Here is a 22,378-nt window from a genome sequence, read left to right as displayed (position 1 = left end):
GACGTTAATATAAAAATCCTTAATCGATTACTGACCGACTTATGGCGGTAGGTGGTCAATGTCAGTTCGGTCGCATTCAGTAGGTGGTCGGTAGGCAGTAAACCGTTAATGTGCCCACCCCTAATGGGCCTAATTACAAATATTTGTAATATTTTAAAATTTAGGGAAGATTGAAAATTGCGGCAAAGTTGAGGCCTTGAGGGGTAAGTGAAGCATCCTTCTTTATTTCTTTCGCTCCCTTTTAAGGATTTCCCAGGGGCATAGCTGAGAAAACACCACCGAACATTCCCAGTTAACCGCCGACTCCACCGATTCCCTGAAACTCTTTTCTCATATATACAACCCCATCCTGTCCTAGTAATGCAATTTTCGCTTTGCTAATAATGCGGGGACGCGATCGGATCAACACGTGTCTCCCGGACGAGCTGGTTATGGAGATCTTCCGGCGGCTCGACGCCAAGCCGAGCCGCGACGCCTGCTCCCTCGTCTGCAAGCGTTGGCTCAGGCTCGAGCGAGTGAGTCGCTCCACCATCCGCATCGGTGCCTCCGGAAGCCCTGAGCATTTCGTCAAGCTCATCACTCGCCGCTTCGTCAACGTCCGGACAGTCCACGTCGACGAACGACTCTCTCTCCCCGCTCAGCTCGTAAGCCTTCAATTTCCAAAACTCAATCCCAATTTGAACTCGTTAGGTCACAAATTGTTCCTAATCACAAGCAATTATTAAAGCTATGCAATTTTGGATAATTTGATTGTTGATCGATCAATTGTTGATCAATTTTGGCAAAGTTGTTTCATTGTTTGTATTTTCCGTGGAAACAAACTGTGCCTTTGGAGAAAGTAGAACTTGAGGATATGTGATCGTGTCAGTGGTCTTGTTCTTCAATTACGGCCGAAACGAATTAGATATTAGTGTTTCTGTAAGGAAGAATTGCATTCGATCATTTGATTAGAAGATAAGACGCTTTTTGATTTTTGAATGCAGGGAAGAAGACCTAGCGTTGAATCTATACGTCCATTGCCGAAACTGCGTTATGCGAAGGAAAAAGGTGGGTCTGAAGGTGAGTTGGAGACATCGTATATATCAGACGCTGGCTTGACTGTCCTCGGCGAAGGCTTCTCGAAACTTGAGAAGTTGAGCTTGATTTGGTGCAATAATGTGTCAAGTATGGGTTTAGTATCCGTAGCTCAGAAGTGTCGGTTGTTGAAGTCTTTGGATTTACAGGTAAATCTTCAGTTAGTTGAACGCTAAACCGTTGTTACTTGTTAATTTTTGGGTATTGGGTTATGTAATGTATTGTTTAAACTTGTGATTGATCATTGATGCGGGTTTTAGTTCCACTGGGGATGATCTATCCTGTCCAGAATAATTTCTGGCATCATGCACTGTGCATATAGTAGGCATGTAAGGCTACAACCTCTTTTAAAGCCTATTTATGGTCACCATTGGCGCCTTAGCCTTAATTGTTCCAACCCTTTAGATGGGAGGGCTTGGCATAAAATCTGCACACTCTAAAGATTGTTATTTAGTTTCAATTTTATATGTCCGTGTAATACATTGTTCTAAGCTTTACTCATTCATATTGTTTTTTCAGGGTTGTTATGTTGGAGATCCAGGTATAGCTGCTGTTGGACAGTGCTGTAAGCAGCTCGAAGATTTGAATTTGCGGTTTTGTGAAGGCTTGAGTGACACGGGTGTGGTTCAATTAGCCCTCGGTTGTGGAAAATCACTAAAATCTCTTGGTGTGGCAGCCTGTGCAAAAATAACTGACATCTCATTGGAAGCAGTTGGGTTGCACTGCACATCTCTTGAGACCCTGTCACTGGACTCAGAGTTCATAAGCAACAAAGGGCTGCTTGCTGTGGCCAAAGGATGCCCTCTTTTGAAAGTTCTGAAGCTGCAATGTATTAATGTTACTGATGAGGCTTTGGCAGCTGTTGGCACTTGTTGTTTGTCACTGGAGATGCTGGCGGTATGCAGTTTGCAGAAATTTACTGACAGGTTAGTTACTCTTCAGTCTTTTGGAAATCTTGTATGAAGTTTACTTGTTGATTTCATCCGTTGGTAGTTTCCTTTTGGAATGAACACTCTATCTGTTATCCTTATGAATGCATGATAAGCTTATTAGTGAGCAGAGTTCAGCCAATTGTTTGCATTTTTTTTTTGGGTGCCATTTATCTAAATCATCATAAGAATGCGACTTATGTTTTATATTTTTCATGGACACGTTTCTCTTTTTAAGTATTTTGGATAATTTATGAAGTTGAGCCAGTCTTTCATATCACTGATTCTGCTCCAGGTATTGCGTCAAGCACTTCCGTTATGCCCAATTAGAATCTCTTTGCTTATTTTTCTTTTATGAACCACATTTCAGGGGTCTACGTGCTATTGGCAATGGTTGTAAGAAGTTAAAAAGTCTTACTCTAAGTGATTGCTATTTCTTGAGTGACAAGGGTTTGGAAGCAATTGCAAGTGGTTGCAAGGAACTTACACATCTCGAAGTTAATGGGTGCCACAATATCGGAACTATGGGATTGGAATCCATCGGAAAATCTTGCCAGTATGTTTCTTTCCCAGCTTAATCTAAATAATTTTTGGGTCTGTTTGGGAAACTTTTAAAAAACAGTTTTTGCTTCTCAAACACAAAAAACTCTTCTTAAATATCAGTAATTTAAATGGATTCTCAGATGTCCCACCACTAACACGCTTCTCAAAACAAACCACAAAACTCTTTTAAAAAAACAAAACATTTTTCACCAAATAGTTCTCAAAAGATAAAACATAAAACACTCTTAAAAAAATAACTAAACTTATGTACATGTTTTTCAAGTGTAATATAATTTTTCTTTTCCAGGTATAGAGGTTGCCTTGTCACAAGGAAAAAAAAAAAAAAAAAAAGTTGGCATGGTGGCCATTGGTGGCCGCTGACCCATGATGGTGGTGGTCATTGATCTATCGGGGGTTGCTAGACAGATCTAGCGGCCTCTATCTGATCGTTTGGCGTCCCTTGTGTTTGCTACTAGGACCGTCAAACAGCCTCACACTGGCCACTAGGACTGTTTGGCGCGGCCACCACGGTCTAACTCCAACGATTTATTTATTTATTACTTTTTTGTTTTATTTTATGAAACACTCTTCAGTTTCTTATTTTTAAAAATACTCAAAATTTTACCAAACAAATTTTCTTTTGTGTACCTCCCATACAACACTTTTTTCAAATATGGTCCCAACCAAATCAATTCTTATTTTTTATGTTTTTCAAAACCCAAAACACTTCTCAAAACTTTACCAAACTAGTTTCTGGTTATAATATGTATGTGTTATTTGGAAGTCATGTTTGGGGTACACAAGCTATTGGCCTCGTTGTTTGGAGCTTTAGAAGAATTCCTTTGAGCTGCATGCTTTTACTGATTTGCTGAGTATTTTATATCATTGCATTGGCATTCTGAAAAGTCATGATTCTAAGTTCTGTCATGAGCTAGATGTTCATCACTGTTCTGCACTAGTAGCCTCAGTTTTCCACTCAACTTACTGGGAGGGGTAAAGGAAGGGGGAGGAAGGGTTTTATTTGTTCTTTATGAAGTCTAAGATTCTCTCCTGGAATGTGAGAGGACTGAATGAGAGGTATAAAAGGTCGGTGATTAGTAGTCTTCTTCAGGATTGGAAGGCTGATATAGTATGTTTACAATAAACTAAACTGGAGTTTTATTTTAGGGTTATGGTATGTAGTTTATGGGGTTGTCAACGTGTGGATTGGTGTTATTTGGGGTTGAGAGGGGCTTAGAAGGGATTTTATTAATGTGGGATAAGAGGGTGGTGGAAAAGATTTGAGGATTGTGTGGGGACATTTTTCAGTTGCGTGCTCCTTTAGAAGTGTCAATGGTAATTTTGAGTGGGCTTTTGCGGGTATTTATAGCTCAAATGATGACAATGACAAGAAAGTGCTTTGGAATGAATTGGCTAGGCTACGTAGTTGGTGGGAGTTGCCATGGTGTATTGAGGGTGATTTTAATATCATTTGCTACCTGAGTGAGAGATCAACCGACACCCAACAGTTCCCATCTATGCTAGATTTTTTCAAATTCATCTTTGATCAGGGTCTCATGGATATCCCTCTTGTAGGTGAGAACTTCACGTGGTCCAATAATCATGATTCTCCGTCATGGTCTAGAATTGATAGGTTTCTTCTCTTTCCTAATTGGGAAGTTTAGTTTCATGATGTTTCTCAGAAGAGACTTCGTAGAATTTTATCAGATCACTTCCCTTGGTTACTTGATTGTGACATTGCGGTTAGGAGTAGTCGGTATTTTAAGTTTGAGAATATGTGGTTGAAGTCAAAGGGATTTGGAACATGTGAAACAGTGGGGATGTCCAGTCCTTGGGGCTAGCCCACCGGCAAAGTTGGAGTATTACCCGATTCGTGTGGAGGGGGCGCTTTACACGGGTTTGAGGTTTACCAAACATGGCTAGGTACATGAAGTGGCCCTGCCTCGGAGGGGTTCCTCGTTATAAAAAAAAAAATAGTGGATGTCATATAGTTTTCAGGGCTCCCCTAACTTTATTCAGGCGCACTAATTGAAAGCCTTGAAAGCGGATATGAAAAAATGGAATTAAGAGGTTTTTGGCAACATTGGGAAGAAGAAAAATGATCTTTTAGATGAAATTCGTGAACTTGATATTATTGTAGAAGGAAGATCTTTATTTGTTGATGAAATGTTGAGGAAGGAAGAAATCACTAGGGACTTGGAGAGGTTTGTTCTTCTCAAAGAAGTGAATGTCAATGGCTCTTTGGTTGAGAGGGAGACAAGAACACTAAATTCTTTCGTGCCAAATTCAAACAAAAGAAACAACTCCATCGATTCCTTTGTTGGTAATGGGACCATGTTCTTCTCTTTCAATTCCATTGAGGTTTCTTGGTTGGAAAGAACTTTTATGGAGAGTGAGGTTTTGGAGGTGGTGAGAGCCCTGAATTGTGATAAGGCCTCGGGCCCTGATGGTTTCTCTATGGCTTTTTTCTAGACTTGTTGGGAAGTCATTAAAGAGGATATCATGGATTCTTAGTTTCATCTTCGAGGAAGTTTGAAAAGAGACTCAATGAAACTTTTATTTCCCTTATCCCCAAGAAAGCCGGTGTGGATATCAAGTATTTTTGTCCTACTAGTCTTATGGACGGTGTTTATAAAATTATCTCTAAAGGCCTGGCAAACAGGCTGAAACAGTGTTGGAGAAGATTATTTTTAGGTCTTAAAATGCGTTCATCAGGGGGAGGCAGATTTTAGATTCAATTGTGGCAACTAATGAATATCTTGATAGCTGTACTAAATTAGGGGAACCTGGTTTGCTCTATAAATTCGACTTAGAGAAGGTTTATGACCATGTTAATTTGGGAGTTCTTACTGTATTTGTTGAGGAGATATGACTTTGGGGAGAAATGGAGAGCTTGGATAGCAATGTATTTCTATCTTGCGTTTCTCCATTCTTGTTAATGGATTCCCCTCGAGTTTCTTCAGTAGTTCTTATGGACTGAGATAGGAGATCCTTTATCTCCTCTATTGTTTGTGGTTGTCATGAAGGCTTTGGGTAGGATGTCTGCCACACCAAATAAGGAGATCTTATGAGGTTTTTAGGCGAGGTCAATGAATAATGATGAGCTTCTAGTATCTTATGTTTTGTTTGCGAATGATATCTTGATCTTTTGTGCGGCAAGTCATGATCATCTTCGTTATCTACATTGTCTTTTCTTATGTTTTGAAGTGGTTTTGAGGTTGGAGATTAACTTATTGAAATTGGAGTTAGTCTTTGCTGGTGATGCGGATGACATAGGAGGTTTGGCTTGTATCCTTGGTTGTAGGGTGGCCTATTTGCCAATGAAGTATTTGGGTCTTCCTTTGGGAGCTTTGTATAAGGCTAAATTAATATGGGATGATATTGTTGAAATGTTGATTGGTTGGTTGGAAGAGGCTTTATTTTTTTAAGGCTGGTAGGTTGACGTTGATTAAAATCACTCTTTCCAATCTACCTACTTATTATTTGTCCCTTTTTCTCATCATCATATGTGCTGCTAACTGGATTGAGAAAATTTTGTGGGATTTTTCGTAGGGTGGAGTTGGTGACGAGTTCAAGTTTCATTTAGTCGGTCGAAAATTTGTTCTTCGATGTGCTATGGTGGTTTGAGAGTTAGAAATATAATTTGGTTTAACTGAGCTCTCTTAGGAAAATAGTTATGGTGTTCTACTATTGGAGAGGGAGGCTTTGTGGAGATAGGTGGTGGATACCAAATATGATAGCATGAGGGGAAGTTGGTGTTACAAGGACGTAGTGGGGCCCTTTGGGGTGGGCTGGATTGAGAAACTTCATATAGTTGTAGGTGTTGCTAACCGGATTGAGAAACTTCAGAGAGATTTTTTGTGAAGTGGAGTTTGTGACGAGTTAAAGTTCCATTTAGTCAGTTGGTCGAAGATTGGTTCTCCGATGTGCTTTGGTGGTATGGGGGCTGGAAATCTAATTTAGTTTAACCCAGTTCTCTTGGGAAATGGTTATAGTGTATGCTACGGAAAGAGAGGCTTTGTGAAGATCGTTGGTGGAAGCCAAATCTGATAGCATGAGGAGAGGTTAGTGGAAGTGGAGCCCTTTGAGTGGGAGTGTGGAAATTCATTAAGGGGGGTGGGGAGTTTTCTCTAGATTTGTTAGATTTGAGGTGGGAGAGGGGTCTAAGATCAAGTTCTGGCAATGATTTGTGGTGTGGGGACCATCCCTTGAAGGTATCTTTTCCAGAATTGTTCAATATTGCTCGTTGTAAGGAGGTTTGGGTGGCTGATTGTGTGCAGTTTTCTAATGAGATTCTTCAGTAGAATATATCATTTACGAGACTTGTGCATGATTGGGAGGTGGACTTGGCCGCTTCATTCTTTGATCTTTTGTATTCTCTTAGGTTGGGACAAGGCAACGAGGAAAAATTTGTCGGATCTCCTCCAATAGGCGGATGCTTGAAGTAAGATCGTTTTATCATGTGCTTTGTACTCTCGCTGGCTCTCCATTTCCTAGAAGAGCATTTGGAAATATAAGGCTTCTTTGAAAGTGGCGTTCTTTGTGTGGATGACAATGCTAGAGAAGATCCTAACTTTGGACAATTTGAGGAAGAGGACGTAATAATGGTGGATTGGTGCTTTATGTGCAAGAGGAGTAGGAAGTGCTTAGATCATCTTCTTCTACAATGTGAAGTAGAGAATTATCAGTCTCGATCTTTAGTCTTTTTGGTGTAGAGTGGGTCATACCTAGAAGGATGTGGGAGTTGTTGGCTAGCTGGAGAGGTCCGCTGGGAAGCCATAACATTTTAAACGTTTGGAGGATGGCCCTTTTAAGCTAAATGTGGTGCATCTGGAAATAGCAAAACATAAGGAGCTTTGAAGATTGCAAGGTTTCGGTGGTTATGTTCAAAATCACTTTATGCTTGGATGATGGCATACAATAGTCCTCCTTTAGTTTTATTGAATTTTTGGACTTGTGTTTGTTTTTTTTTCTCCCTAATTGAAGGTATCTCTTGTATATTTCGTGTGTACTGGGTTTGCGCCCTTTTGTGCTTTCTAATGACATTGATTTTCTTATAAATGAAAGTTATAATACAATATGCATAAAAGTATAATCCTTTCTTCTTAGTTTAGGAGTTGGATGGATTCAGTCACATCTTTCCTTGTGTTGGAGCATTTTCATGTCCAAGAATTTGCTACCCAGCAATTTTCTTGATGGTCAAGCTGTGAAATGACTCCTTGTACAGTAATAAGGTTCTTACAAAACAAAAACAAGGTCAGAGGTTCTTCGGTTGAGGTTGAAGATTCTCTGATGCTTAAGTTAACATCTTTATTTTTGGATAAGAAAGATAATAAAAATTTGTCCCTACAGTGTGTGTTAAGTGAGGTATGCGAGATATGAAAGGGAGCGAGGGTAGAGAGAGAGAGAGAGAGAGAGATGTGTGAGAGAGTGAGAGATGTGCAAGAGAGAGAGAGAGAGAGAGAGAGAGAGAGATGAGGGATGTAAGGCTGGAAGACTCAAGAGGGAGAGAGACATCTCTAGGTCTCTGCCAGAGAGATCTTGTTTGGAGGAATGAGAGAGAAATCCTCGGGGGAGAGAGGAGGCGTGAGAGAGAGAGAGACCTCAAGGAGGAGAAAAAAAGATCCCCTTCTTCTCCTTATTTCTCTTATTTAAAAGTGTGAATAGTGATGTGTACATGTGTCATTAGGTGAGTGGATGATGACATGTTTGTAAATAAGTGTAAAATAAAATGGGCCCACCAGGAGATATTTTCTCCCCGGCGCCTTGCATTTTGTAGTTAATTTCTGCTCACAAGCTGCTTAATAGAGTGTATTTCTTGCATTTTACATGGATCATAGAAAATCACTTTATTATGGCTTGTGGCTAAATATGTTAAGACATTTTTTCCGATACTGCCTGTTGATACATTTGTGATGAGTGTTAAAGTTAGCTCTTGAATATGTGCAGACAACTCACTGAGTTAGCGCTGTTGTTCTGCCAAAAGATAGGCAACAATGCCCTTCTTGAAGTTGGAATGGGCTGTAAGTTCTTGCAAGCTCTTCACTTGGTAGATTGCTCTAGTATAGGAGATGAAGGTATTTGTGGTATAGCTAGGGGCTGCCAAAAGTTGAAGAAACTTCACATTCGCCGGTGTTATGAGGTTCTCTCTCTCTCTCTCTCTCTCTCTCTCGTGCATGCACACACACAAGAACACACATTTAGTTCTTCTTTTACCAAACAAATTTATGGTTAATTTGCCAAATTTTCACTATTATGCAAATTGTTCCTTGCATTCATTTTACTTTCCAATATTTTCCTTCTGTTCATGATTCATTGGATAGTTGTTCTCACAGAAAATGGCTGTATTAAATGCTTCATGAAGGTATGAACTATGAGTTTTAGTCAGCCAATCTGGTGTGTAGGACAGTTCTGGACTACCAAAATATCTGTGACAAATGTCCTCTTTATTATCTAGGAAACTTATATCTACTGGTAGGGGCAAAATAATAATGTGTGCTTTGCTGGTTTTATATTTGGTGTGAACTTTGTGTCAACCTGTTTTTACACCATCTCTTGATTGAGTGTTTAGGATCACTTGTTTTGGCTTTCCACAAGTAAGAAATGTTATAAAGTAGGGAATAAGAGAATTATAACTATGAAGGTCAGATACTCCCAAACCCTTGGAGTATCATCACCCAACACGTATTGGACATGGATGTGGCTCGAACATGGTTGGATGCATGTTGTACATGTCCAGTCCAATAATTAAATAAATATTTTGAATTTAGGATGGTGGGGGGACACGAAAGGGACACATGGGGAAGCTTAAATTGAAAAAAAAAAAGAATACAAATCTCGAGTCAGGCTTAAATTTCTCTGTGAATATTAGGTGCTGAAACCCCCATAGAAGCCAATTGGAGTTTGACAACAGTGCCAACACTCCTTTCCCGCTCTCTCTGTCTCATCTGCTATCAATTGCTTCACTACTTTGCTTCATTGAGGCCCTAACTCACTGTATAGAAAACCTGTCTCTGTCACTGCAAATCCTCCTCTCTCTCATTGGAAATTTATGGATTTTCAAGTACAGCCCAGCTCTATCAAGAAACAACATCGTTTGAGTTAACAACATTAATGTGAGCTCAATTCGGTAAGCATAGCTTTGGTGACTTTTGAGGAATAATTGAACGTACATCTTTTGTTGGCTGTTGGGAAGAGAGTGATATCATTGGGAGATTTGTCATTCTGGGATGGGGAGGATCAGCCGGTGGGCAATGTCTTGGGTGTGGGAGGATAGGCATATCTGAGTTTTGATAGGAGTCTTTGGGTTTTGGGTTGATTGGTTGTGTTGAATAGAGATCTGGGAATATCCAATTGGCCGACAAGGGGACGAAACATGGAGATGATGCGGGAAGCCCATGACACATGGGTTTGTGAATTTATGTTTGTGACACCGAAAAAAAGAAAAAGAAAATGTTTTGCTTTGTCCTTCTTGTAGGAACCTATCCTTTTTTTTACTGAAAAATAAAAATTTCCTCAAATAAACTGTTTTAACTGATGCAATAGTTACATTTTTGTTGTTAATATCTGCATCTTTGCCAATTGCCAGTCACTCACATTTTTTGACGGTAATTACATCTTACCGCGTAGACTCATATATTTTTTGGTTTTTGACATTAATAGATTGGAAACAAGGGAATTTGTGCTATTGGTGAGCATTGTAAATCTCTCACAGATCTTAGCCTTCGGTTTTGTGATAGGTAAAGTACTCTCCACAGCTTTTTCTGTTCATCTTTATTTGTTAGCATTGCGAATTAGATGCTTTTTCCCTCTATAATAGACGTTTTGCATGTTGAAAGTGTCATATAGATTATGATCGTTATGTGGAACACAATAAATTCTACAAGACTTCTAATTGATTTCTTTTTTTCTTTTTTTAATCACTAGGGTTGGAGATGAGGCCCTTGTTGCCATTGGCCAGGGTTGCTCACTGTATCATCTAAATGTCAGCGGCTGCCACCAAATTGGAGATGCTGGAATAACAGCAATTGCAAGAGGTTGCCCTAAACTCATTTCCCTAGATGTTAGTGTACTTCAGGTGCTCTCTCTCTCTCTCTCTCTTGTTGGTTTATGTTTCTCCGTATGCATAAATTTGCATTAAACTCAGACTTATTACTCTAAATAGAAAATATAACTCTTGCTTTCTATGAGAATATCTGAAATTGAACTAATAGTATACTGTTATATTGATGTGCACAGTATCTAGTTGAAAGATGGGTTGTAAACTTTGAATGATAGGTTGAAAACGTACTGTAATAAGATTGCATACACGGGAAATCACAAAATTACTTGATTTTTGAATAGGTCATTGCCCATAGTGCATTAAATAGGAAGACTAAATTTTCATCTACATATTGATGTACATGTAATAGAGGCCATTGCTTGGTGCAATGAAAAACTGCACCCTTCTTGATACAATTTTTCTCATCTTGCAATTTCTTCGTCAATCCGACATCGGCAGAATTTGGGGGATATGGCGATGGTGGAGTTAGGAGAAGGCTGTCCATTACTGAAAGAAGTACTGCTGTCACACTGCCATCATATAACCGACGTTGGCATAACCCATCTTGTGAAAAACTGCGCCCTGCTTGAATCCTGCCACATGGTTTACTGCCCTGGTATAACTGCAGCTGGAGTTGCTACGGTGGTTTCCAGTTGCCCCAACATAAAGAAGGTTCTCGTTGAGAAGTGGAAGGTCAGCCAGCGAACCAAACGGAGAGCAGGCTCAGTCATCTCTTACCTCTGTATGGACCTGTAGATCCAACACCATTCTATATGTACATACCTGAGGGCTGAGCTTGTATATTTCCAATGCACGAACCGAAGGGCAAGACCAGATCTTGGCAGTTGGCTCTTTCAGAAATGTAAGCAATTTCCTTGGTGGTTGTGGTTCACTTTCGGTTTATCAGTTTTGTTGTTCCTTTTTTTTTTTTTTTTAATAATAATAAATGTTTAATTAGAGTTTAGGAAATTTATTCAGTTTTTACGATTAAATTATGTGCTCACTGTAGTTTTCACGTATAAAAAACTATTGCTGGGATGAAAAATGAAGTTTTTGCTTTCCAAAGATCCAAGCCTAATCCCATTTTCCTTCTCCCAAATTGTATGCGTTCCGACTTATATTATTTTTGGAGAAAACTTCACTTTAAACTCTTGAACTATTGTATGTTTTGAGAAGGCTTTTATAAAATTCAAAAACTTTCAATTTATACTCATGAACTTTTAATTTCAATTAATTTATCTCGTTCGGTTAGATTTAGCCTTTAACATCTAACAAAAATACCTAAAAAGACCAAAAAGATATCTATAAAAATAATAATAATAATTAAATAATAAAAAAAAAACTTAAAAAGGCTAAATTATTTTTCAATTTTTTTTTTTTTTTAATTTTTAATTTGAAATTAAGGATAAATAAAAAATTTTATAAAAAAGTTCGGAGTATAAATATTATTTTTAACGTTTAAAAGTGTCAATTAAAAAAAAAAAAGTGTCAGAACTAAAAACATTTTTTTTTTTAAAAAAAAAGGTAAATACAAAAAGGGTCCATTTTAAAACGGGAAAATGGGGGTCGTTTTCGATGTCCTATCAAATCGTGCCGTCACGAACAAATATTAAACAATATAAAATAAATACTCACTAAAAAAAGAAAGGATAAAATATAAATAACCACAGAAACGTGCCGCCACATGCATATGATATGACAAAAATAAATATAAAATAAAAAAGATTCGACAGAAAGAAGATGAAATAGAATTATAGAAGCGGGTAATTTATCTTCTTTATGATCAGGAGAAATTACAAACTACCTTACAGTTTTTTCGATTCTTTAATGGGATCCCGAGTTGATTATTTCTTGAATTTAAAAATGGATAGTTTTATTTCTGCTGCTGCGATCAATTAAACACATGCTTAGTGATTATTTGGAAAAAAATAATAATAATAAAAACTGGGTGTATTTTGTAATTACCCGACGAGAGCCAATTTTTGTCATGTGCCGAGGAAAAGAAACGGAAACACCAGGACGTTGTCGTTTACGTTGAAAATAAAAATCCAGCTTCTTCATCTCACTCGCCCTCTCCATTGTAGCCCAAATCGCAGAGGTAGCGATGCCCGGCGGTTGCAGCATTAGAGCCATCTGGGTCCTTAACAGCCTCGACGCCGTCGTTTTCTCCAGGTATACCTTAAATCCACCATCTGAATGCGCATATGCATACATACCAGCTAACTCCCAACCCTTTTTGTCTCGAGCTGTTTTGCCTCAGATTTTTCATCGAATTTAAAATTTGCATTCTGAAATTCGTCCTTCTCTTCCAGTAATCTTTCTCACCTACTTGATACGGCGTCGTATATGCAATTATCGAGAGAAGGCTCTTCTTCTTGCCTCGTCGATTTCTCATTTCCGTGCACATTAGGGTTTTCTTTTTTGCTTATTTCAAACCGATGTTTGCATCTGCAAAATCTGCTCTGTAATTTGTTTAAGAAATCAGAGTTTTTGCACCTTAAAAGCCCTTTCTTGGTAATCAAACGGGCTAGAAGAAATGAAAGCAAAATTTTGTATTCAAGTCCCAAAATTGGAAATTTTCTAAGGCATTCAAACGGGGCTCTAAGAAATTCATATATGTATATTAATTTGGTTGTTCTTTGTGATATTAGGAGGTTTCCGGTCGTAGAGAAGCGGTGGCGGGAAGCTTATAAGAGCGAGGATGAGAATGCTAGCGAGGATAGCTTTAGTTATACTGTATATTCAGTACTCCCTGCGGACTCAGAATTGGCGACTGCTTTTGTGGAGAGAAAGCAAAGGTTAGTTTAAAACAATTAGATTTTGTTTTCAGTTTTAGGGTGCACAATTGATATCAAGAATAGTAACTCAATAATTTACTAGTTTTAGACAGCTTGGTATTTAAGTTGTAGATTGCTTGTCAATCTTATGATGATGCTTTTCAACTTTTATTGCCTGAAGTAGATGTTTAAACAATAATGCTTGAACTTTTATTGCCTTAACTAGTTGTTTGAAAAATAATGAACTCAGGCAGTTTTATTGATTTGACAAAACTATGGGTTGAGAACATAAATAGTTGTTGTAATCGTTCATTGTCTTTCACAGCTGTCTTTCTGCATTTATGATTCTTCTGGGGTTTATTAACCTTATTGTAGTTCTTTCGTAATACCTTTTTGTCTTCTACTCATTCCTACTAAGTTTTCTGTTTCTGTGTAGGGAGGGATCTGCACGTGGGTTTGGCATACGTGTTAGCCAGTCATCTGAAGGATCAGATTCCTGGGTTGATGATCCAATTACACGTCACATTATAGGTGTTTACATAAACAAAGAAGAGGAAGGAGATAACAATCTGCTGTGGCCTTTAATATTGCACATAAAGGGTAATTATTGCATTCTTGTGTTGCCTTTAGTTGAGCCAAGGCATTTGAAGGCATATGCAAGGTTATGTAAAAGATCTGATTGTGGAAATGCCGTTGGAGGGGATGACAGTTTATCTTCCCTCTTGCTCGATCTTCCGTCCATCACAGGGTATGGTAAGTTACTTGCAATGTTGTTCAGGAAGTATATTATACCATAAGAAAATATCTGGCAACTTTTTCGGTCTTCCCCCTACCCCCCTTTTGGAGTTCATCATACATGTTTGCTAATTCTCCTCAGCTTCAAAGTTCTTCTGAATTTACTTTGAAAGTCTTACCCGTTACTGTTTTCTGTGAGTTTAACTTATGAAGCAGCATTGGAATGTACGATGAAATGAGTGCTTGCGAGAGGTCATTTAGCTTCTAGTTTTATTATTTCTAGTTACCTTGTTTATACTCTGGTATTTGATGACAGTCATGATCTATATAGCTCTGGCTCACTCTATGAGTATTAGTGCTGTTTTGGATAATTCTCTCTGAAATTAATCTGCAAGATGTCATGAAGGGCATAAATGATCTCTGCCCTACCTAGGTCAACTAGGCATCATTGAAATCTTAAATATATGAAGGCAATATCATGTGCTAATTCCCCGAATATAATAAAGATTCTGTTTGAAATGGAGTTGAAAGCACTGTCTATTGGTAAAGCAAGCACCCAGCACCATCTTACATGTTTTAATGGTCAAAGGAGATGGGGTCAATATCATTTATTGGGTTTAAGATGGTTGGGAAAGCCCTTGAACTTTTTGGCTTATTATGGAAGTAGTGGATATATCTAGAATGGTTGGATGTTTCTTTTGCATGGATTACTAAATCTGCACAAGCAGAGCTTTTCTGTTAGAAAACAATTTTGGCACCATTTTGCTCTATGCTTGGGTTTTGTCTTGCACAGTTTCTGTTGATTTTGCCCGTAGCTCCTCTCTTTGAGGAATTCTCTTCTGGTTTTAATATTGATGTAATCCCTTCTTTCAAAATAAATTTCATTTTGTAAAGAATGTTTTTGAGTTTAAAGGGTTGTTTTGTAGTGTACTTCTGCCAGTATGTTCATTGGTTACTTTTCCTGCAAAAGATGTTGTAAAATCTGTCTTAAGATTGATGCCTTTCTTATCCTTTAGAGCTATGACAGATTTATAATGGTCTGTAAAAACTCAAGGTCTTGGGGTAAATGGGACTAGGAAAGAGTTCCTTGATCATAGCTTTGTACTAGTGATCTATATTTTGTCATTCAAGTTGCCTACATATTAAATGCTCGCTTGATGTTTCTTGGCAGTAATATGGGCCTGACTTCTTTTTTTATTTGTTGTAATTCTTAAAATCTCTTTGAATGCATGCATTACTTTCCTTGGACTGTTCAACTGCATTTCTGGGTTCGCTGTTACTGCCTTTTACTAAAGATGATCTTTGTAGAAGAGCAAAAAGGCAGCTAACCTTACATGTTGATGTTACTTGATTCTCTCCACATCAAATGGTATATGTAAGCAGTTTCTTGTTACCAATTTTACAGGGCATTCATGGCCGCACATGCTATTGGTGACATAGTTGCTGCCGATGTAGTAGAACCTGAGGTGGTCGTAGGTGCGTCTCCCTCTGTAGGTGGCTTGTTGGATTCACTAACTGGCAGTATAGGTATATCAGGCATCTCCTCAAGGGCAAAACCCATAGCTGCACCAGTTGCATCTTCTGTCCCTTCAAGCACTGCTGTAACAGGACCTGTTGCAGCAGACGCTCCAAAGATTGGTTCAAGGCCTTTAGATAAAGATGCACTTCGAACTTTCATTAGTAGTTCAATGCCCTTTGGTTGGTACTCTTTATTATGGTATTTCTCATCTCAGATTTCTTAATTATAACTTTTGGTGTGTCAACTTGTGTTTACCTAATTCTGGTTAATTTTCATGGCCTTGTTTATCTCTTAATAGGTACACCTTTGGACCTTAGCTATTCCAATATATTTGCTGTAAAGGTTAATGGCTTTTCTTTATCGGATCTGCCTCCTGCTGATCTCAAGCAACCAGTGTGGAAGCCGTACCTTTACAAAGGAAAGCAGAGAATGCTGTTCACAATTCAAGAGACTGTTCATGCTGCTATGTATGATCGAGATGAGATTCCAGATATTTTATCAGTTTCTGGTCAAATAAACTGTCGAGCAGAATTAGAAGGATTGCCTGACGTCTCATTCCCCTTAACAGGGTTGAACACAGCTCATGTTGAGGTCTTATCATTTCATCCTTGTGCTCAAGTTCCCGAACAATGTTTTGATAAGCAGGCTGTGATGTTTTCACCACCATTAGGTAATTTTGTTTTAATGCGTTATCAGGCTAGTTGTAGCCTTGGACCTCCCATTAAGGGATTTTACCAATTGTCAATGGTCTCTGAGGATAAAGGTGCATTTTTATTCAAGTTGCGCCTGATGGAAGGTTATAAGGCTCCTCTGACGATGGAGTTCTGTACTGTGACTATGCCCTTCCCTAGGAGAAGGGTTGTATCCTTTGATGGGACTCCTTCAATTGGAACAGTTACAACTACAGAGCACTCTGTGGAATGGAAAATTATAACAGGTGGACGTGGCCTTTCTGGAAAAAGTATCGAGGCAACTTTCCCTGGAACAGTTAAGTTTGCACCATGGCAAACACAAAGATTGCCTTCCTCTAGGTCAGTTTATGGAACCATAGCTGATGAAGATAGTGATGTTGAGACAGAGCATTCTAATAATATGGTAAACATAGAGGAATTCCTAATGGAGAAAATGAGCAACGATCTTCCTCCAGTTGATCTAGAGGAGCCATTTTGCTGGCAGGCATACAGTTATGCTAAAGTATGTACTTCCTATTTTATTTTTCCTTTCTTTATTATCTATTCCAGATTTTTGTTGGAGATCTTGCTAATGTATTCTAAATCTTTTATGAACTTATAGACCATTTGCTTTTCCTCGGTTCATGTGAGGTCACCTTTATGCCTAAGCAGTTCCATTGTCATTCTTTAATGAGTTTAAGCAAATCACATATATTCATTCGCCCCATATGTTAAATATAGGGTTAAATTCACTTTACCCCCCAAAGTTTCAGGGGTTTTTCAATTCGAACTCCAATGTTTAAAAATTGGCAATGTACCCTCCCAATGTTTCAAAAATTTTCAATTCAGACCTTTCGTTACTAATTTCCGTATAATTGGATGGAAATCATTCCACGTACGTCTCACGTGGGATTTTGATGTCCTCTATTCTAATTTTGCCCTCATTAAAACCTATGAAAAAACTCCTGAAACTTCAAGGGGTAAAGTGAATTTTCCCCTTAAATATATTGATGTTACCATCATTTTCAACTCTCCCATATATAGCTGGGAACTCAAAAAACCTGCCCTTTCCAGAAGAATATTTTCCTGTTTGTTACTTCTTATTATTTTTTTTAAGAGAAAAAATATTTTCTCAGGTTGTCATGGCCTCATTTTATACACTTTTGGTATGTTACAGTCTTTGTCTCTTTTTCATACTTTCCTAAACACATTTAAAGAAGAAAAACATGTAGAAGTTCAGAATAACCAGATAAAAACTTGAGATTTGATTTTGCGATCCTTTTGGGTTCTCTGGTGCCATATGCATTAGTATATGCTGTCTAAGCATTTGGAAAATTTGGTGCATGTTCTAATTGTCCAGAAGTGGGAGTTGTTGGGCTCTTCCATTTTGTTGTCGTGTTCATAATGACTTTTTTTTTTTCTTTTTTTTTTTCGTTAAAAAAAATAAAATTGATCCTCTGAACTGGTGTGATAAATGATCTTTTTACCCTGTCAAAAATCGTTGCTTGGAAACTTAATTTTTTTAATGCTTTTAACAGTGTGATACATCATCAGTGATGTCACGTTCGCTAATGAGGTGTAATATCGTGCCCCTAAACAGGAACATATTGAATGAGAGTAGCTCTCATTAAGCTGCTGCTTTAGCAGGATCTGTCAAAAAAATGCAATTGAATCTGTGCTTTGCATGGCTATTATTTTTGTTTGTTATCCTATTGTAGTATGTTGCTTTTGTCTAGTTCATCATTTGCATCAGGAAAAATAATGTCTGCTAAAATTGGTGAAGCATGTAATTAGATTGATGGTATAGATCCATACTTTGCAGTGAGTTTAGTGCATTCTATGATATACTGAAGATTTGGCTTAATCCAGAACAGGCATTTACTAATGCATTGTAACAGGTATCTTTCAAGATTGTTGGGGCATCATTATCTGGGATGTCAATCGATCCTAAATCAGTAAGCTTGTGGCTCCTCTTTTTCTCCTCTCCTGGTCATGTGTACATTTTTTTTTTTCTGGCATTATGTGTTCTTCAATTTTATCTCTTTTTTTTAAAAAAAAAAAAAAAAAAAATGGGAAAGCTGTTTGCTATATCATATACTCAGAGTTATGCCTGTGATTTTACCATAAAAACGAAAACATCCTGGATTTTGAGATTGAATTCTGTTTTTCAAATGCACTTTGCTATATCATATTATCATTTATCACACACCTTTCATGTGCTAATTCAGTAGAAATCAAAATATCCTGGATTTTCATATTATCAGGCACCCTTACGTTTTGTTATTGCTCATTGAAACTACATAGAATTGGTTTTTCTGTGTGCTTTCTTGTAATTGTTTGTGCTGTATGCAGGTAAGCATCTATCCAGCTGTTAAAGCTCCCGTTGAATTTTCAACTCAGGTGGGTTTTTGTTCAGACTCCCCTCTTAAACCTTGATAGGAATTTTTTTCTTTTTTGGTTTAGGTAAGCGCTTGTTGGATATTTTCATATGGTTACAGCTGTCAAATTTAATCATAAAGATGCCCTCAATTTGGATAGAAGATCTAGCAGCTTCTAGTGTCGGTGGAACTGAATTAACTTGGATTTGTGGCCAAAAGTGGCAGATCTTACTTTCCATGATTTTCACCAAGGTTGGCTTGAGATAATGAGCTATGGGGCTCAAAGTCTGAAGAGAAATAAAAGAAAGAAATATCCAAAATCATACAATTTGTTTTTCAATAAAATTAAAATCTCCTTGAAACAATTGGTAAAACACATGCCTACAAATATGAATAATATATTCAGAAGACTTGATCTCCAATCTACTTGGTATATAGGTTGAAGAAATCTAATCCATGACTTAAATGGATCGATGGACCTACTCCTGACGGGAATGTAATATAATCCATGAATTAATACAGACAGCTGACCCTCTTCTATTTCTAGAAAGTTCCTGAGACCTAAATGAACCAGATCCAAACTATTTTTGCTTTTGCATCTAGAAGTCGCTTGTGAACTTTGGTTGCACCAATAGCTGTTAGCATAAATATTTATCAATAGGTGATGTTATTGGTTCATTGTGATTTGTCATGAATGGTGTCCTTGCTCATATGGTTGTGGATAGCAGCTTAGTTTCCTCTCTTCCCCCTTTCATCTATTGTTTTTGTTCAACTTGTACATAATACAGTATATTGCTTCAGTGTAAAAAAGAGATATCTGAGGCATTGGAATGATTTTTTTTCCCATGCGTCTTGTTGCTTATGCCAATTGCAAAGACATAGTTTAATTCTGCAATTCATTGTATACTTGTAGATCTTCTGTCTTTTTCTCTCATTTATTTGGTTGTAAATAGGTTACTTCTGGGGATTATATTTTGTGGAACACATTGGGGAAGTGCCCATTTGCTGCTGCAGAGAAAGTATAATTGACAGATGGCAACTCAGAGATGTATATCCTGTGATTTTGGTTGCAAGGATGCTTTCTTTTGCCTAATTAACTAAACCCTAATCTTGTGATTTGAAGTTCTATGCAAGCTGAGCAAGAGAGTACTTTGCATGTTCAGTCCTCAGATGGCTACGTTCTGAGCATAATGAGCCTTAATCATTGTGTTTTTTTTTTCTAACGGATTGAGATGAAGAGTTGGAATTGATGGGCAGTCAAGATTTTGGTGTGATATGTAATGACATGGATGGCTTCCTGACATTTTTGTATCTTATGACCTTTGTTTTAACGTTGGGATCGAGGCATAATTGATTCTAGTAGCTGAGAAAATATGGGGCAATATACTATGGACAAGCTGACAGGTGCTCCCATTTGTGTAACTCCCTCTCATGTTTGTTTGTTTATTGTATTGATATGATAGATTTTGTTTGTTGTATCCCATTCTTTTAAACGCTTGATATAACTTGTTGGAGCATGCTTTGTGAGTTGCCTGCATAATATGCGTTAAATAGGGTATTGTTTTGAGTGAAGAGGTAGGTTTTACAACATAAATCATCTTGCAAAGACGTACAAAGCGGAGATGCGAAGGTTTTTTTTTTTTTTTTTCCTATTCAAAGTTTGAATATCATATGTTAATTGCCCGAGTTGTAACCTATATAAGCAATCAAACTTCCCCATTGCAAAGCTAATTTTGTGCCAAGAGTAAGAACACCATGCCCCAACTCTTATTTCGTGCTAATCTATGTTTTTGAGTGTGTACTTTATATATTCCGTTCCCGTATTTTACATGGCGCTACTACTTTTACTTTGATTCATGCATATAGTAAAAGTAGTAGTGCCATGTAAAATAAACAGTACTCACTTCGATCTTTCTTTTTGTTTGAAACTACAAACTCACTTTTAAAATTAAACAGTACTCTAGAGCTCTAAACTAAATAAACATAACTTTTATATATAAACAATGCATTACATATTTCTATACTAACATTGTTTTATACAAATTCAAAAGATGCCATAGATGATGAGGGTTGCTACACTTACAAACACGTGTCAAGCAAGAAGACAAAATAAATATAATTGTTTTTTTTTGGGTGTTTTTTGTCCTTTTCCTTGCCACATGTGTTTGTAAGGATTTGTTTGTAAAAATCCTTTGTAAGTCTAGTATTTCTCTTAATGAAAATCGTAACTACGATTGATTTCAAAAGTCAGCTCACCTCAAAAGCTAAGGTTTTGGTCGGGCTGTAGGATCTAAGGTACCATTATTGCAGTCTGGCGAACGTTTGGGCTCAAGGTCGAATGTTTGGTCTTGCAAACCTCAAGGATAGTAATCTAAGCTCAAATATGGATTTTCTTCGCATTTTGCGAAAACTCAGCAAGTAAAGCTAACTGACTATTCTTTGTGTGTGACGTGAGTCCTTATTTAAAATTTCTCTCTCAATTTTATAAATGATAGTTCTCAAAATCAAAATGTTTTAAAAATATATAGTTTTTAATAAAACTTGCGTGTCAAAGTGCCTTAGCAGAAATGATAATGTAAAATCATTTAACTTAGGGAAAGACTTTTCATAATAAGATCCAAACTACAAATTTACTAAGCATTTTTCTTTCCAGAATTCAATACTGATAAATTCAATTGCTAACATATATAATAACGGAAAACAGTAGTTAAACCATAACAATAACATGCTAAAGTATATATCATACTCACAAGCAGATATATTTAACATAAGCATTTCTCCATATTATTCATTGATTTGTTAAGTGTATTGCCCCTGCTTAATTACTAGATTGTTAAGCATATCATCACCGCTTAACCAAGTTTGCTAGTTGTATTGCTCCCTCCTAGCACGGGGTTGTTAATCGTATTGCTCCCATTTAACCGCTAGATTTGTTAAGTGTATTGCTTCCACTTAACTACCGACTCCTAAGTTTATTAATCTTATTCCTCCACTTGACCATTGTGTTTGTTAAACGTATTGCCTCCACTAAAAAAATAAAAAAATTAACACCCTCCAATCACATGTTGACACGCATCAAAAAGTTGTAAAAGAATTGTAAACTGGTTGTACGTCTAGCAATACTCAAAATATTAACATGACAATCCAAAAAAAGTTGGCTTGCTTTGTTCATTTATTTAATGTTTCATTAGGAGAATTTATTTGGAGCTTTAAGACCCTGCCAATATACATGTATTATTCATGTCATGCTTACACACATAATTTACTCATAACACATCAACATTACAATCATTATGCTGCATGATGTAGTAGGATGCTCTCCTTTTTCTAATCTCATTTCCAATTCACAAAGAGAAGGTTTGAATAAATCTGTAATGGTAAAGAGTAATAGATTGTTCAAGCCTAGTTCAAGATTAGTAGATAAGTTGTTAAAGGACTGTTTGGTAGACTGGAATTATTATCTTTTAATGACAAATTAAAAACACATCGATCATGTCTCCACTTCTGTGCTTGAAAAAGTGGAGCCACATAATTTAGAACAAATTGATCAAATTTCACTAGTCTACAAAAGTTACTCTTTAAAAGTTTCCGATGTGGTATGCTTTAACCCACATCCTTATTTAAGCTTTTAAAATGGAAGGTAATCATAGGAGGAGTACAATTAGAATCTAATTCGTTGCTTTATGAAGATGTCGGCAATCCTATCTTATG

General features: G+C 37.3%; 2 protein-coding genes across 3 annotated transcripts; both read left to right on the top strand.

Annotated features, from left to right (window-relative positions):
* The first annotated feature begins 251 nt into the window (after positions 1-251).
* On the top strand, positions 252-11,642 carry LOC132183064 (F-box/RNI-like superfamily protein). 2 transcript variants are annotated; one of them, XM_059596464.2, is made up of 8 exons: positions 252-644; positions 984-1,223; positions 1,594-2,000; positions 2,374-2,559; positions 8,496-8,688; positions 10,209-10,285; positions 10,473-10,623; positions 11,047-11,642. In XM_059596464.2, the coding sequence occupies exons 1-8, from the start codon at positions 384-386 to the stop codon at positions 11,341-11,343; spliced, it is 1,812 nt and encodes a 603-aa protein (XP_059452447.1). In that variant the 5' UTR covers positions 252-383; the 3' UTR covers positions 11,344-11,642. The 2 variants fall into 2 exon arrangements, with proteins under 2 accessions (XP_059452447.1, XP_059452452.1); XM_059596469.2 differs by lacking the exon at positions 2,374-2,559.
* A 928-nt stretch (positions 11,643-12,570) lies between these two features.
* On the top strand, positions 12,571-20,145 carry LOC132190147 (clathrin adaptor complexes medium subunit family protein). The gene is made up of 8 exons (XM_059605052.2): positions 12,571-12,759; positions 13,239-13,385; positions 13,801-14,112; positions 15,505-15,797; positions 15,917-16,812; positions 18,188-18,244; positions 18,642-18,689; positions 19,621-20,145. Exons 1-8 carry the CDS (start codon positions 12,692-12,694, stop codon positions 19,690-19,692), a joined length of 1,893 nt encoding a protein of 630 aa, XP_059461035.1. The 5' UTR covers positions 12,571-12,691; the 3' UTR covers positions 19,693-20,145.
* The last annotated feature ends 2,233 nt before the right edge of the window (positions 20,146-22,378 follow it).

The sequence above is a fragment of the Corylus avellana genome, chromosome 2 (assembly GCF_965113065.1).
Source record: "Corylus avellana chromosome 2, dhCorAvel1.hap1.2, whole genome shotgun sequence".
Taxonomy (NCBI): Eukaryota; Viridiplantae; Streptophyta; class Magnoliopsida; order Fagales; family Betulaceae; genus Corylus; species Corylus avellana.
The sequence above is the reverse complement of the archived record's forward strand: the minus strand, read 5'-3'. Positions and strand labels throughout refer to the sequence as shown.